The 16,790-nt window shown below is 34.3% G+C and overlaps 1 protein-coding gene across 1 annotated transcript; it reads right to left on the reverse strand.

Annotated features, from left to right (window-relative positions):
* Positions 1–2,963: 2,963 nt before the first annotated feature.
* Positions 2,964–8,199, reverse strand: LOC18422376 (Oxidoreductase family protein). Its single transcript, XM_006827047.4, has 2 exons — positions 7,381–8,199; positions 2,964–3,886 (listed from the first exon to the last, which is right to left on the reverse strand). The coding sequence occupies exons 1-2, from the start codon at positions 7,873–7,875 to the stop codon at positions 3,272–3,274; spliced, it is 1,110 nt and encodes a 369-aa protein (XP_006827110.1). The 5' UTR covers positions 7,876–8,199; the 3' UTR covers positions 2,964–3,271.
* Positions 8,200–16,790: the final 8,591 nt, after the last annotated feature.

Raw genomic sequence — 16,790 nt, forward strand, 5'->3', positions numbered from 1 at the left:
TGGCTCTAGGGGGAATTGGATTAATAGGTAGGCTTTTAGGTTCAGGATTGTCTACAAAGAGATCATTTATCTTTTGTACATGAAGGTCACAATCATTTTTGTCTCTTAAATTTCAAAATGGATAGGTTGTAAGAGTGTCGTTGGATAAAAACAGTTTCAAAAAGAAGAGTTTCAAATTTCGTGACTCACCCCGAGTCATCCAATTTGACATCTACTAAGTGTGAATGTTTGTGACATATATGACCATTCACACTCATCTATGCCAACTTTAATGGTGATCATTTGGTGATCACCATTAAAGTTGGCATAGATCTCTAGAAAAATACTCACATGGATGTGGGACTTGACTTTTCTATAGATCTTTTGGCGACCTACATGTATGGGGAAGGGTCCTATAGGATCATTTCTCAAAAGATAAATGGTTTATAGAGAATCCCTTTAGGTCCCTCCTCCATCCCCTCCCCCATCATTTTATTTATTATTATTATTTTTAATCAACTCGCCACTGATCTAGCTGATCTGAATTGCCTATCCAGCCTCTGGTTTGGTACCATGGGTGAGCAAATTCAAAACTTTAAAACATTAAGCCAAACCAAGGAGAACAAGCCAAGCATACATATCTTTCTCCATATCTTTTATGGAAAAAAAAAAATAGGCAAGTATAATATAAGCATAACTTACCTCGTTAGACAAGATAAAAGAAAGCACAAGTTGATGCGAATGGGGTTGGGTACTGGTGGTTAGGGGGCTGATGCTTTAACATAATGTCTCTTCCTTTAATCTCATGGTTAAAAAATATAAATAAATAAATAAAAGAAGAAGAGCACGCCATGGCTTCCTAGATGACTAGAGATAACCCAAGGAGAATAAGCCAAACATTCGGGTCGTCTTTGAGGAAATCCAAGCTTGCTATCTCCTTCTGCATCCCTTTCAAGGAAAAAAAAACTTAGCTATCTCCTTCTGCATCCCTTTCAAGGGAAAAAAAAAAAAAAGCATGACATAGATAGGAATATTCTAAATTTAAAAGTCATTTTTTTTTCAGCCAATCTTCTACATCCTTTTCAAAAAAAAAGGAAGCATGACATGGATAGGCATATTCTAAATTGAAAAGTCTTTCTTTTTTCAGCCAAGTCGAATAATGAAGCCATACATTGCCTAAATCAATAAGCCATATTTTATTTGTTCACCGCAAGCTATGAGAAACCAAAGTAGGGGTGGCAATGGATCGGGTGGCCCCGCCCTAAGAAATTAGGGCTTGGGCCATAAAATGTGGTTCGAAGGCCGGGTCTTAATGGCCTAAGGCGAGTGTTGGGCCAGGCCATGACAGGTTTAGACCAGGGCCAATCCAATTTGACCCAGCCGGCCCTTTTGTGTTTTATGTTTTATTTTACTTTTCCATTTTTTCCATTAGGCCAACTTCAGCATGGTGGCTCAGATAGGGCTTGGACCAGGGCTCTCTTTGGCCTTGCTAGGATGGGCCTGGGTCCCCCTATTGGTGACCGGGGCCAGGGCCGACCAGGCCTGGCTCGTTACTAGCCTATACCAGAGGAAAAATATGGTACACGGTGTGCAAACTTGGTTGAGTCGAGCAGTATTTTGGACGAGAGAAGTAGGCATGGCATACTTACAGGTTCAAGTTTTAAAAAGTTAGACTCAGACTCGGATAGGGTCTGGATTTGGCCTGGACCTATTTAGATTGTGTCAGTTCTGGGTTGTCAGCCAAACTCAAATGGTGTCAATTTGTACTACTAGCCAATGACACGTTTTTTATGATGCTTTGAGAGAACTATCATAAATGGAGAAAGCAAAAAGACAATATTAAAAAAGTCAATTTATTTTTCACGAATTATTTTTAAAATATTTTTATTATGTACGTCGAAGAATGAACGTCTAAAGTTTCAAGTTATTTAGATTTGTAAAAAAAAAATCAAAATTAAAATACAAAATGATATCATGATCGGTCTAGATTCAATCTGAGTTGTTGAACTAATATGTTCATATGAACTAGTGAGCATGTGTTGGACACCAGACACTAGTGTCAATATCTATTTAATATTGTAACCCTCGTAAAGTAATTCAATTTGTTGAAAGAAAAAAAAAAACATATTTTGACACAAAATGCCAATCTTTTTAAAAGAAAAAGAGAAACCCTAAACCCTAAGATCAATAAGAAAAACTGCCTGAGATCCTGAACCCTAAATAAAAAAAAAAGAAAAAAAAAAATACAACACGACAAGATGCATTAATAACCTTCTTAAAGGAAATGTGTACAATGAGCGCACTTGATTCGGGTCGCGAGGGATGTTCCCTCGCTTGGATTGATGAACTCTCCAGGGATGTTCCGTCGCTTAGATTGACGAACTCTAAACGGAGGAATGACATACCCCATCCCTCAACATCACATCTGACGGTTGGCATGGTCTGAAAGGACTTAAGAGATAGAGAGATCAACTTCACAGAACTAAATTCATGATCGCCTAGCAACACTACAATTTTCAGTTGGTAGTAAGCCTTTTACTTCAGCTGTCGAAGCCAATTCAAGCATTCTAACCACTTCTCATCTCAGACTCCTTTGTAATTTAGATTGAAACAGCAAAGAAAAAAAAAACCTTCAAAAACAAAAGTAAACCTCTGAAATTGAGCCAATCTGATTGGAGTAAAAACAGTCAAAGAAAACATAAAACTTCATCAAAATCAAATCTCTGAATTCCAGCCAAAGATTCAGGTTCCAATAAGCCGAAAACATCTCAGCCAAAACACGGCAAGGGAATACTTTGAACTAAAATTCGAGAGGAAATTTTTGCTCCATTCTAGAAACATTTCACAGCCTGTGAAATGTTTCCTTCCTCATAATAACCAATGAAAAACATATCATAATCTATCATAAGCAAAGAACAAGAACCATGAATGGCTAACAAGAAATGAGACCAATAATGGTGGCAATCAGAAATGTACCAGAAATATGATCTAAATTGGAGCACTTGCATTACATGGAAAACCATATGCCTAAAATCAGAGTTCCATAACTAAAACAGTTCATTTTCTGAACAGACAATAAAAACCCATATGCCCAAAACCAAAACTTCATGACTAATGAACTTAATTTTCAGAACAAACAATAGAAAAACCCAGATGCCCATCCCCACAGTCTATATGACAGGATGCCAGTTCCTTTTTCTTTTTCATTCATGGAAAATGTACATTCCATAGACACAAGACGTACCCAAATATATTCCAAAATTAATGAGAACTTCATCTCTGATATTCCATCTTAGAGCTCCACAGTCTCGAAACCCTTTACTATAGAAGACTTCACTGCATCCAAAACCCTCTGCGTCTTTCTTGTAATTTCTGGCCATTTCTTATCTGGGTTTCCTTTAGAATCCCTAATACTTGCTACCAACCTCGAGAATTCCTTCACCATGAGAACTTCTTGAGGCAAATCAGTCATAACCGAATGTGTGCTGGGCTTCACAGCCCAGCCACTCACAAACTCATTAAATGCATGCTCAGAACCAAATTCAAAGCTCCCAGACTTCTCCTCGAAAGGAATGATGAAATCCCTTAACTTCAGAGTTCCTTTGCTTCCATGTACAGTTACATCCATGGTTGTATTGCCTATAAAAGAGCACTGAAAGACTGCTATATTTCCATCTTCCCAAAATAGTGAAGCCCCACATTCGAGAATCACCCCAGCTTCATTAATGACTGGCCCTGGTAGAGCTCTGGCACTCTTGGGTAGCTTGTAATCGTGGGCCCAAAGGATAGACCTGATGCAATACCACCCAACGTCACCTAGGGATCCAAGGGCGTCGAGGTTAGGCTTCACCCTGATGTCGTTCTTAAGGAATTCTGGATCGGTCCCAAGCAAAGCTGTGCTAACTACCTGGAAGAACAGTTTTAGAAACAGAGATAAAAGAGGCAAGACGGTGGGGGAAATTGTTAATGCTGGTGTTTTTTTGGAGAACAATGACGTTGTGTGAGTGTAGATAGAAATCATTGATGCTCTCTCTCTTTCTCTCTCTCCATCCAGTGACCCCAATTTCTGTGGCCCAGCCAAAGCATGGAAAAGTAAGGTCACTGAGACAATGAAATACTAAATTTCAAAATAAGATAATCCACCAACGAAGTGAGACATCTAACATAGGAATATATCTCAAAATATAAACAATGATGGGTTATACGCCATAGACATGGGGTATAGATAAACCCATCTTGACATTTCAACTTCTGGGTTTGCAGCCAACGCTTACGCAAAATCTCAAAAGCTGAAGTATGAAAAACCCCAGGAGATAAAAAGACAACAACTAATATATTATATGCAATGTTTTCTTTTATATATTTTGATACATGGAACCAGTGTTCAAAAAACTTGTATCCCCAGTTGCCAACTTGGTCATGGTACAAAAATAAACCAACTAGTCAAGTTGAACAATGTACTTGGAAAAAATGAGTTTTCCAAATTCTTGTTTGTACTCTTTAAGAAAACAAAATGTCTATTATGGGAACCAAACCCACCTCATTACATGAGTCACACCACAGCACTACCACATTGGAAACACCTTGTATGTGTCAAATTCAACATAGTAAATTATGTATGATAAAATACCTACATCCCAAGTTTTTCATTTATAATTTAATACTTGCCCACCTGGAGAGTCAAAGTTGACTCGCATGAGTTTTGCCAACTTGAAACAAGTTATTTTTCATTGCATACAAGATATTTATAAGCATGAGATGAACCCATCATCATTATCCTCATTCGAGCTTTATCCCAACTATTTGGGGTTGGCCGTGAAATCAAATGAACCCAACAAAAAATTCTGATTCAACTCATCAAGAAATTAATTAAGCACATGGAGTGTATATGATTCATACTTCGCATCAACCAAAAAAGGAAAAAGGACAACGACTGCTCACGTCCTCTCTCCATAAACAAAGCACATAAATCAATTTCACAAGTCTCAATAATATGCAACAAATAAATGCGAATTCAGAAGTGGTAATTAAAGGCCAAACCAATTTGGATGAATAGGATACAAGTTACTATATCAGCAGCGAAAAGTACCAAAACCTATAGCTGTTTTGACCAGATTGTCTCACTACAAATTTTAGAAGGAAGCCTGTTGCAGTAAAAAAAAACACAACCTGAATTTCTCATAAAAGCCCCAGAAAATTATATAACAAAGACCAGAAATTTGAATATTGATTGGCATAGCTAAATCCTTCCATCCTCAAATTCCCACATTGGGCCCTAAACCTAAAGATCCCCTACTGCATAAGGAAGATCTTAAAATCACAATAATTAATAAAACAAAACATTTGGATTGGAAAGTTTACACAACCACTTAAACATTACACGAATCCCAATTTTCTTACTACACTCGGCAAATTCATGAAATATCTTGCTTTTCCCATCAAAGAGGAAATAGCACTGCCACATCAAACCTGAGTATTTGGAAAAAGAAAAAAAGATTATTTGTGACTAATAAGAAATGATTTACTAAAGAAAGCTGCTGAGCATTTTTAGCCGCAAACGTCCAAACTAATCTCTTTTTCAAATAAGTTACACCAACCTTTAGCGTATTCAAAGCTAACCATAAGGGACAGCAATGAAACCCCATATCAGCAAACCTTGACATAAAGTAGAATATGAACAAAAGCTTTTTTTTTTTTTTTATACTGTTAGCATAGAATACGAACAAAAGTATTCTAGCCCCCTTATCCAAACAAATCAAATCCGAAGATCTACGAATATCCAGGTAATAATCAAATGGCGTTTGTCAAGAATTCAGAATCAAACTAACCACAGAAAAAGAAAAGTTCCAAAGTTAAAAGCGTGTACAGAACAACACACAGAAATGTAGACTACAATAAATCGTATCACAGACACCAAAGTTGCAATTGATCTTTTAAGAATCATCTCAGGCCAGGAACTCCCCACTGGCCCGAGAAAGTTACTCGGGACTTGCCCAAGTAAGGTACACCACCGAAAAATATTAGACTTCAGAAAATAAATAAAGTCAATTTTTTTAAGGGTGTGGTTTGTATAGAGCCTAGGCTCTAAACAATCAAATACGAGCCTACCTTCAAATAGTGTCAAGAAATCTGGTTTCAATACTGGAAATGTTTGTGATAGCCTTAAAACATATTTTCATCTTTATTTACAAAGTTTAAAGCTTAAAAAATATTGTAGTTCGACATATCTATGAAAACTTGAAAATCTTGAAAATTAATGGTCCAAAAATGCGTTATAAAATACACTATTTTCAAAACATGAAATCTATTGTTTTTCTCATATCCATGCATCTTGATGTCAAGATGATCAATTTGAGGATATTGAGCATCAAAACAACCTCTTCTAGTGAAATTTTTGTGGTAGGCTCCAATTTGATTGTTTAGAGACTCTCCAATTTGATTGTTTAGAGCCTCAACTCTATATAAATTTTTCTCTTTTTTAAAAAATAGTTAAGAATCGGAAAAAACTAAAAGAGTAATAGAAGTCATTGAAAGATAATATAAGATAAAAATAACATGAAGATTTCAGAAAAATATAAAAGGGAAAAGTAAAAAATTGGATCATTTGATAAGAAAAGTTCCCAAATCATCTTAAAAACTATCAAAATCATCTACAAATATATTTTAAAATATCTATATTTTTTAACAATTTTTATATTTTTTTCATATGTTTTTTTTGGTGCCTGACAAGTTGCCACATGGAACTCGCCACCATTATGGCCTCGGCCACGAGTTACTCTGCTGAGCCTGAGTCCTAGTCCGGACTCGGACTCGGACTCGGACTCAGCCCAGTGCTGCTACACTGGTTGCCATAAAACAAATTAAAGCTTTAGACCTCCTCCCAATTCACCAACCGGGAATTCCCTATTCAACATAATTCAAAAACATGAAATACTGAAATGCTCTTACAGAGATAACTAGATTACCCAACAAAAAAATCACTGCAAAGTTCTTCAAAGAAAAAGGAATGATCTTTCAAGTAAAGAGCTCTTACAAAGATAACAGCAAAACATCACACCATAGTTTTTTTTTTCCCAAAAGAAGGAAAGGAATGATCTTTCAAGGAAAGTGTTCTTACAGAAATAACTAGATTACCCAACAAAAAATTCACTTCAAATTTTTATTTTGGAAAAAAAAAAGAAAAAATAAAAAAGAAAAGGCATGATCATTCTAGGAAAGTGCTCTTCCAGAGATACCTAGATTTCCCGACAAAAAAAATAACTCCAAACTTCTTCAAACCAAAAGGAATGATCCAAACAACAAAGAAAATGATATGTCTTCTTACAATAGTGGGGCGTCAATTATCATCGAAGAGAGAGAGAGTGATGAAGAGAGAGAGAGAGAGAGAGAGAGAGAGCAAACCAATTTCAACTCCCCGAATCTCTGCGAATCCACGAGAAGCTCCTTCATCTTGGCAGTCCTAGGGTGATGCATCCACATAGTCCCATCCATGAATTGAATCCCATTATCTTCACAAGCCCCCAATATGACATCAAGCTCTGCAACATTCAGAGCAGCTGGTTTCTCGAGCAAAATATGCTTCTTCCTCTTGGCCGCCTTTACCGCCCACTCAATATGGAAGCTCGTCGGGAGTGGAATGTAGACCGCATCGACATGCGGGTCATCAAGGAGCTCTTGATAGGCTCCATAGGCTCTGGAATTCGGGGGGAAGCCATTATCGGAGGCGAAAGCTCTGGCCTTTTCCAAGGAGCGGCTGGCCACTGCACAAAGGCAAGCATTTGGGGCGCGGTTAATGGCCCTCGAGAGCTTTATTGCTATGGTGGCGCAACCCAAGATGCCAAAACGAATTGGGTTTTCGGCCATTTGCGGCGAACAAGCCTTTGATTGCAGGGCCATTCACTGATGAGAGTTGTAGAGAGAGAAACAGATATGGGTTCGGGGTGGAAGGGATATGTGAGAGTTGGGAGCGGATTTATCAAGAGAGAGAAAGAGTTATCGGTTGTTACACCGTCTAGAGAGAGAGGGAGGCCGCAGCGTGGTGGTTTGGTAAATCGTGGCATCTTTATCGAATTGCAGAGAAATCCTGGTCAAGGGAGATCTTCGGAAGATTGATCCTCTAGGACTCTTGGAGATGGAAATTTAGCAATATAATATGGGTGCGGTTTGCATACGGCCGACCCTCCAGACCATCAAAGTAAAGCGCACCTCCAAATAATAGTATCGAGAAATGTAGTTTCAATACTGTAAATCTTTGTGGTAGTTTTAAAATATATTTTTATATCTAATTATAAAATTTAATACTTCAAAAATAATATAGATCGGGCATATCTATGAATTCTAATTGTAGAATTTAAAATTTCAAAAATAATGTAGATCGGGCATATTTATGAAAATCTTAAAAATTAACCGTCTAAAAATGTATATTACTATTTCTAAAACCTAAAATTCATTTTTTTTCTTATGCCCATACATCTTGATGTCTCGATGATCATTTTGAAGATATTTGGGCATCAAAACAACCTTTCTTCTAGCAAATTTTTTTAGGTGGGCTCTAATTTGATTGTTTAGAACCTCATCTCTATATAAACTTTTTCCTTAAATTTCATTCTAAAAAAATAGGTAATTGATAGTAAAAAAAATATCTATCATTTTCAAAACTTGAAATCTATTTTTTCTCATGTCTATGAATCATGATGTGGAGATCATTAATTTGAAGATATTTGGCTATCAAAATAACCTCTTCTAATAAAATTTTTGAGGTTTGCTCTGATTTGATTGATTAGAACATAGACTCTAAATAAACTTCTTTCATTAGTTTATGGGGAAATATAATTCTAACGGTTTAAGTTTTTAACAAAATTATTAGGGCCAATTGGATACTTGGAGAGGCTTCTCTCGGAGACATCTCTCCATGAAGAGCACTCCTAGTTCGATACTTGGAGAGGCTTCTCTTAGAGACTGCTGTTCTGCATTTGTCATCTATTGACTTTGTGATCTTCGAATATAGTGTATACTTTGTGGCATAGTCATCAGGATCGGATTGGCTACTAAAACGTAGTAGGGTCTATTCCGATAAAAATGAGCTCGATTATCTGTCAAATCAATTGGATTAGATATTTTTAAAATATAATAATAAAAATAATATTTTGAATATAAAATAGGTTAAGCAACAAATTTTCAATTTTGTTTAACCAATCGAACTACTTGAAACCATATAGTCCAATTTTAAATTAAAACTAGATTTTTTCTTTAAACTCGTATTAAGAGACCTCGGCAATCATATCGGTTGGGAGTAAGTTGTGTATTATACAAGAGCTAGCACTGCTTTTTTATGTTGACTAGTTTTAAATCAAACTAGATATTTACTTTAAACTTAAATCAAGACACTTCAACAATCAAACTGATCAGGGCCAAGTTGTGTGCTTCATAGCTAATTTTGACCAGTTTTAAATCAAACTAGATATTTATTTTAAACTTAAATCAAGACACCTCAACAATAAAACCGATCAGGACCAAGTTGTGTGCTCCATAGCTACAAGAGCTAGCACTGCTCTCTGCACCCGATCTTTAGGACCCAAAGCCTGTAGTCCAAAGCGTTCAAGGCATAATTTTTAGGATTCCTCATCAGTTCATTTCCATCACTATCTCCTTTAACTAAAGGTGATCTTAAAGGGTGGCAATAGACCTAGACCCGATCTAAGACCCGAGAGGTAGACAATATCCAGGTCTGGGTATGTATTCAAAAATTTGACTCGACAGGTCGATCCTCGTCCCGCACTATACTTTTAGGTGCGGACCCAACCCATTGCCATCCCTAGTAGGTTAGTACTAATTTTTTTTGCCATCCCTAGTAGGTTAGTACCAATTTTTTTTGCCATCCCTAGTAGGTTAGTACTAATTTTTTTTGGTTAACTTGTGAAACACTAATGATGATCCTTACTGAAAGGGGATAAAAGGTCTCATAGGAAAGAGTGAATAAAGAAAAAGAGCTTGGTACCTATACGGCCAAGCAAAAGAACAGGAGTAATCAAAACCAACTAAAAATTGAGTACTATACCTTTTAGTGCTCGTGATTCTTTTGCTATTTTCCTGACGTGGAGAACCAGCCCCACATGATAAAAAGGCCAATGCTGTGTGCTATCATCAGCTTCATTGCATGAATGCAACTAAAGGTGAGTACAGAGAGGAAGTTTGATTGGTTGTAAAAATGATTGATGTCTTGGCCTGTTGTAAAGTAAAAAAAAATTACAAAAAAACCCCAAGATGAAATTTTTAATGCAACTTCCCCTCAATTTATCATTTTTTTTAAAAAAATACACTTTCCAAGCAAATAACCCCCGACCAAATAAAAAATAAGAAAAAATCTCTAAACTTTCCTCCTTTATTTTTACCTTATCCATGCCTCCGACAATATGTAAAGTGCAATCCGGTGGTATGGGCGCAGGCACTAGGTAAAATGCAGTCAGACAGTAGGGCTCCAACACTGTGTAAAATGAGGTCCGACAGTTGCAAAGGGAGGTCCAGCAGTTGCAAATGGCAGTCCGGCAGTTGCAAAGGCGGTCCCGCGATAGATGTTACTGGATTCCAGGTATCTGGCACTATGTAAAAGGCGGTACGGTAATACTTAGTTTGCGTTTGGTAGTTGTCTTAGGGCGGTCCGGCACTTCTGCGCTCCGGCAATATGCTATCCGGGTCCAAAAGTCAACGTCAAATCTGGCAAAAACGATTTTTGTGCATTGGAAGGGCATTTCCGTTTTAAAAAAATGAAATTTTTTCCTTGGAGGATATTTGCATAGAAAGTTTGTGTTGGGGGAAGAAATGAGTGAAAGGTTAGGTTGGAGGTAAGTTGCATAAAAAGCATGGTCTTGGGGTTTTTTTTTTTTGTAAATTTTCCAAGTAAAAATTGAGCATAGTAAAAAATTGGACAAAACTTGTATTTAACCAGTTTTGGCCAACCAATTGGTTTCAACTGGTTTGATCAGCCAAGAATGTTGAATAATTGTTTCCTAATATTATATATTTTTAAATTATTTTTCATAGTTTTATTTATATTTTTTAAATTTAATTAGACTGGTTGCAGTTGAACTCCCATCATTTTGATAGCCGATTTTATCCTGATAACATTAGTATAAATAGTAAAATATAGAAGGCGGACATATAATATAAAACCATAGAAATTAGGATACTGAGTATACATTTCTACGTGCAATACAAGTAATCCACTAGTTTTTCGAAGCACATACAAAGCTCATATATTTTTTTTTTTATCTCTTTATGAGATTGTTAAGTTAAATAGATTACATCCCAAAATTTAAGATCGTTAAGTTAAATAGATTACATCCCAAAATTTGGGGTTTTAAAGATATTCCATTGTCCTTATCACAGAGGGGTACATTGTAAGATGCGCTCCTAAGAGAATATATAATCTTGGAAAAGTATATAGTGAGACTATTTATTTTTAGTACAAGATGGTCACAATTAATCTTGACCATTGGATGTGAAATTGAATGGCTTTATTTATTTCATTGACCACGCTCAAATTTCAAAAAAAAATTTCTCGAACTTTGTGACACACCCAAGCTATCAGATTTCACATCGGATGGATGTAAGTAATTGTGATCTCTTTGTGCTAAGGTAAATAGTCTCGTGGTATACAATTCTTATAATCTTTTAGCGAAAAACACATTGCTAGCAAAAGTTTGCTTATGTTATTTATAGTCTTAAGTAAAAGGAAAATTGTTTTATGAGGGTTGGACCGTATTTCTACAATATGCGGTCCATAGGTATAAAGCATCTATCTTAAAGATGGATGCAAATAGGTGGTCCATCTAAAAACAATTGTAACTTATGGTCCAAATGTTTTGTTAATATAATTATTATTTTTAGTTTTTGATTTTTTTTTTTTTTTCATATTCATGATCTCCATGTTAAAGATTATATATTCTCTAAAAATTAAGATCAAAATATATTTATTGCGAACCCCGTATTTCTACAATATACAAGCTAGTCGCAATGAAACCGTGTCCTAAGTAAAACCTCCCTTCAATTTCTTGACTTACTTTTTAAATTGAAATAGTGAGAAACCAAGAATTAGTTCCAAACATACATTCTCATGAAGGTCATGCATTCTACAAATCCCATTGTTGAATTGGGCACTCTTAAAATATTATAAAGGGGAATGATTTCATGCAAAAGTTGTGTAGTAGTATAATGCAACCATCTTTAAAGACCATGTTAGAGATATTTGTTTGACACGAATTTTTAAATGTACACTCTTTTGATTATGAAGAACAATCACAAAAACGAAAATTTTGAAAACACGTTGTAGAAAGTTTTCATTCTAGCCCAATTAATATAAGCCGTCCATTTTATTGAGATGGTTAGATATAGGCTTTAGAAGGATTTTTTTATTCCCAAAATATCTATCTAGCGTTACCATCATTAGATTAATACTGCTAAAAAAGAAAATTATGATTTTGAATTTGTTAAGGCCTAGATCTTGAAATTCACCCAATGGATGGTAGAGACTTATTGTTGGATGGGTACTAACTTTGATCATATCTAGGGGACAAATTAAATTTTTTTTTTGTAGCATTGATTATGAGGATGAAAAAAATGTGTGGGCAAAATTTGGGGTTCTACAAATGTTAAAAATATAATTTTCTAGAAGTGTGGTTGCATTATACTACTATACAATCGTTGTTTTAGATCATTTCCCTACTATAAAATAAAGGGCAAATAGAAAAGATAAAAGGGAAAGAGCGTCTCCAACATGGATTTTAAAAAATAATAAGAATCTGCTAGCTCGCAGTGCTCATGGGTGCATACTGTACATTTACTTTCTCATGCAAAAGTTTAATGTGAGAAGACCTTTTAGATCCAAAATTTTCAGATCCACCTAAAAATCAGTAGATCATTATATTCAAATAAAGAATTTGCATTTTGAGTTTTGAGTTTTGTCTCACTTAGATCTTACTTTCAAAAAATTGAATGGCTTCTATTCAATCTCGATGCATTGTTCTTTTTCTTCTTCTTTTTTCAAGCCCTAGATAATGCAATTTGGATTGTTTTAAAAAAAATCGAGTATAGCATATGGGTTGAAGAGGCTACATTTTTTAATTTTGAGGTCCTAAAAATATTTCCAGATTGTTTTGCCTGAGGGAATAAAAGGCCCTTAAGCTCTATCGCGAGCATGAAATCGTTTGGCTCATAAAATATTGATGGTTGGTGGGACATTCTAACCAAAGCTGATTTCCAAAAAGGGTTGTAGACAAATTCTTTTGAATCAATAGAACTGCAAAAGAGGATAACACCTATGATACAAGATTAGCTTGGCAACTAAATTAGTTAGAGGTCTACTCCGATCAAATCAGTTTGATCACCAGTAGAATCATTTGAATAGGAATAAGAAAGGAGAAATAAAATTAATAATTTAAAAACATAAAATATATTGCAAAAAAAGGTTTCCAATATTATTCAGCCTATCAATACGGGTCAAAATCAAATGGTCCAACTGACCAAAGACAGACAAACATTAGTTTTGATAATTATTTTATCATATTCAAATGGTCCATCTGTTAGCTGTGAAAGGAAAGTATATATTGTACACCTGGTTAATATGAAAGATATATATTGTAATATGTAGATTTAGGAAGGATAGATACAATATCTTGTATTTATGGTAAGTCTTGGTATAGTATAGGAAACGGTGATTTATTTCTGTATTTTCTCATCTGTAATTTATCTATAATAGGCAAGTCTGTACATTCATACTATTAATGGATATTGAGTCTTTTTAAACAAATATGAGACTCTTCATATGGTATCAAATCCAGATTCATCTCTCATCTGAGCTTTTACCTCAGATTTGAGCTCTCTGCTGAGTTGTATTTTGACTCTTTGATATGTCATCTGAGTTGTGTTTTGACTCTCGAATCTGTCTCTTTGTCGAGTCGTTTTCGACTCTCTAATCTATTTTGCTCTTTAGAATTTTTATCGGATTTATTTTTCTCTTTGGAATTTTTATCGGATTGATCGGGCCTACTGTGATATGACCTTCAATTCCGGAGGCCATCTGTTCCGGAGGCTTGTTAATCCGCCGTTGCTTTATGTGCTTGTTGATCAAGCAATCTGAGCTTGACAACCATTGCATCTACCAGTTACTCTCTCTCATAACATCTTGCATTTGAGGGGGAGTATGAAAAGAATGTATATATTGTATACCTCATTAATATGGAAGGTATATATTGTAATATGTATATGGGAAATGTTCTTATGAGACCCTCTCACACCCATGTGTATAGCAACTTAAAGGATCACCATTAAATTTGGCACATCTCTCTAAAAAAGTCAAGTCTCACACACATGTGATAACTGTTTTAGAGATCTGTATCAAATTTAATGGTGATCCTTTGGGGTCCTACACACATGGGTGTGGGAGGGTCTCATAGGATTATTACTCTATGTATATTTAGGAATGGTAAATAAAATATCTTGTATTTATGGCAAGTCTGGGTATAGTATAAGAAACTGTGAGTTATTTTTTTATTTTCTCATATGTAATTTGTCTTATAATAGATAAGTCTATATATTCACATAAATAATGAACACTGAGCCTCTTCAGAAAAACCTGAGATTCTCTTATTAGCTGATGTGGCCCCATCTTGATAATCAGAGAATATGAATATAAATCCTCCAAAAATGATTCATACGAACACGCCCAAAAGTATTTTCATGTATGATTTATGTTCTCTCCTAAAGCCAAAACTAGGAGATTTCTTGGGGCAGAAATTATGGGGCCTACTTAAGATCACCAAATGAATATTCTCGATAGGAAGTGAATGATACGCACTTGGGGAACATATTATTTTTTGGCTTTAGAAAAATAAAGTACATTTTGAACAACTTATCAAGCTTATTCAAATGCGGTCATATTAAAAAATAATATAGCTTTGGAGGGAAATATTATTTGTCTGGAATATCAATCACCGTGAAGAATAATAAGTTTTAAACATTTGATATAAGCATTTTTAGATTTGACCATTCAGCATTCATTTTAGTTATTCACAAATCATAGGATATTTTTATTTTTTGACCTCAAAAATTATAAATCTAAAAGACTAATACTAAAAGTTTTAAAAAATAATATTAGATTTGGAGGGAAATATTATTTGTCCGGAATATCAATCACCGTGAAGAATAATAAGTTTAAACATTTGATATAAGCATTTTTAGATTTGACCATTCAGCATTCATTTTAGTTATTCACAAATCATACGATTTTTTTTATTTTTTGACCTCAAAAATTATAAATCTAAAAGACTAATACTAAAAGCGGGATTATATATAATGAGACCATTCACTTTTTGGTACAAGGTCGACAGAATTATAACCATCCGATGTGAAATGTGATAGCTCCAGTATTCTTTTTGAATTTTGAGATTGGTCAATGCAATAAATGCATCTACCTAATTTCATATCCAAAGTCAAGATTGGGTGCAACCACCTTGAATCAAAGATAAAAAGAAAATAAATGATCTAATTGTATACTTTTCCAAAAGGCGACCAAAACTAAAATGCATGGGTTATGACATGTTTTTGCTCCTAACTCCATCTCCAAGGTCATTATAGTAATAAACAAACCGGAGTGATTAACCGGACATGGAGCCAGAAATGGTTCAACCTGCCTAACCGGATAAGTCAGGGGTTGTTAAAAAAGCGTTAAAAAAATACAAAACAAAATCTAATAAAATATGAAAAGTCTATTTAAAGCATAATTAAATAAAACATATCGAAATGAAGTTGAAAACTAATGGAAAAAAATGGATTTTAAATAATCGATTTGTGCACGGTGGTATTTTTACAAAATATTTGAAAAATATAGGAAAATGTAAAAATAAATATTAATGACTAAAAAAATTTCCAATCTTTCCCAAAATAATGAGAGCATTCAAAAATGCATTACAAACAAAATTCTTTATTTTTTAATATTGTATATATTTTTTAAATTTTTTCAAAATACTTGGCTAATTGACCAAAACAAAAAAGGGCCAGTTCCGATCTAACGTTCTGATTTGAACCGCGATCGACTTGCAAAAGGACCTCGCATTTTGAATATAAACTCTTCTCATTCTCGATAGGGTTGCTATTGCGTCCACCGGCTGTGGACGCTTGAAAGGTGAACAGGTACTTTTCCTTTGAGTTCAAAATTATACAAACTTCATCCAAGAGCCAAAAACAATTTTAATTTTTAATTTTTAATTTTTTAAATGCTATTGATCTGAAATTTATATTTTAATTTAATTTTACAATTAAAATTGAACAAAAATAATAAAAAAATTTAAATAAAATATCGGTCTCATTTTTTATTTAAAAAGCTTTCAATTAAATTTAGTTAGTTATAGCTATAAAAATAAACCAAACTTAAGAAAAATTACTTTATTTCATCAAAAAATAAAAATAAAAATAAAAAGCTGAAAATTTAACATTTTGTTACTATACTAGTAAGAAGCATGTGCTTTGCATGTGATTAAAAAAAATTGAGTATCAAATGAAAAACCACAAACTTTTTTAGATAAAAATGACAATAAAATCACATAAGTCGTTTAATTTAAATAAAATGAAAATTTACAAAGTAAAAATAAATTTAAGAGCATGAAAGTTTGTCATTCAAAATATAAAATTTCTTACACATTTTTAAGAATAACTCTTTAAAGTGTAGGAATTTGGGAATAGAAAAAAATATGTAAAATAATTTAAATAATCATAAAAAGCAATAAGAAAGGGATTGTTATTATAAAATATTAAATCTA

This window comes from Amborella trichopoda, chromosome 4 (assembly GCF_054954075.1).
Source record: "Amborella trichopoda isolate Santa Cruz 75 chromosome 4, AtrichopodaSantaCruz75HAP2 v2.0, whole genome shotgun sequence".
Lineage (NCBI taxonomy): Eukaryota > Viridiplantae > Streptophyta > Magnoliopsida > Amborellales > Amborellaceae > Amborella > Amborella trichopoda.

What these genes read in the sequence shown, in the direction of transcription:
- LOC18422376 (XM_006827047.4), bottom strand. Translation starts at nt 7,875, where the DNA reads ATGGCCCTGCAATCAAAGGCTTGTTCGCCGCAAATGGCCGAAAACCCA. An exon ending in GATTCGGGGAGTTGAAATTG is followed by an intron (nt 3,887 to 7,380) that starts GTTTGCTCTCTC and finishes CTGTTCTTCCAG; the next exon opens with GTAGTTAGCACAGCTTTGCT.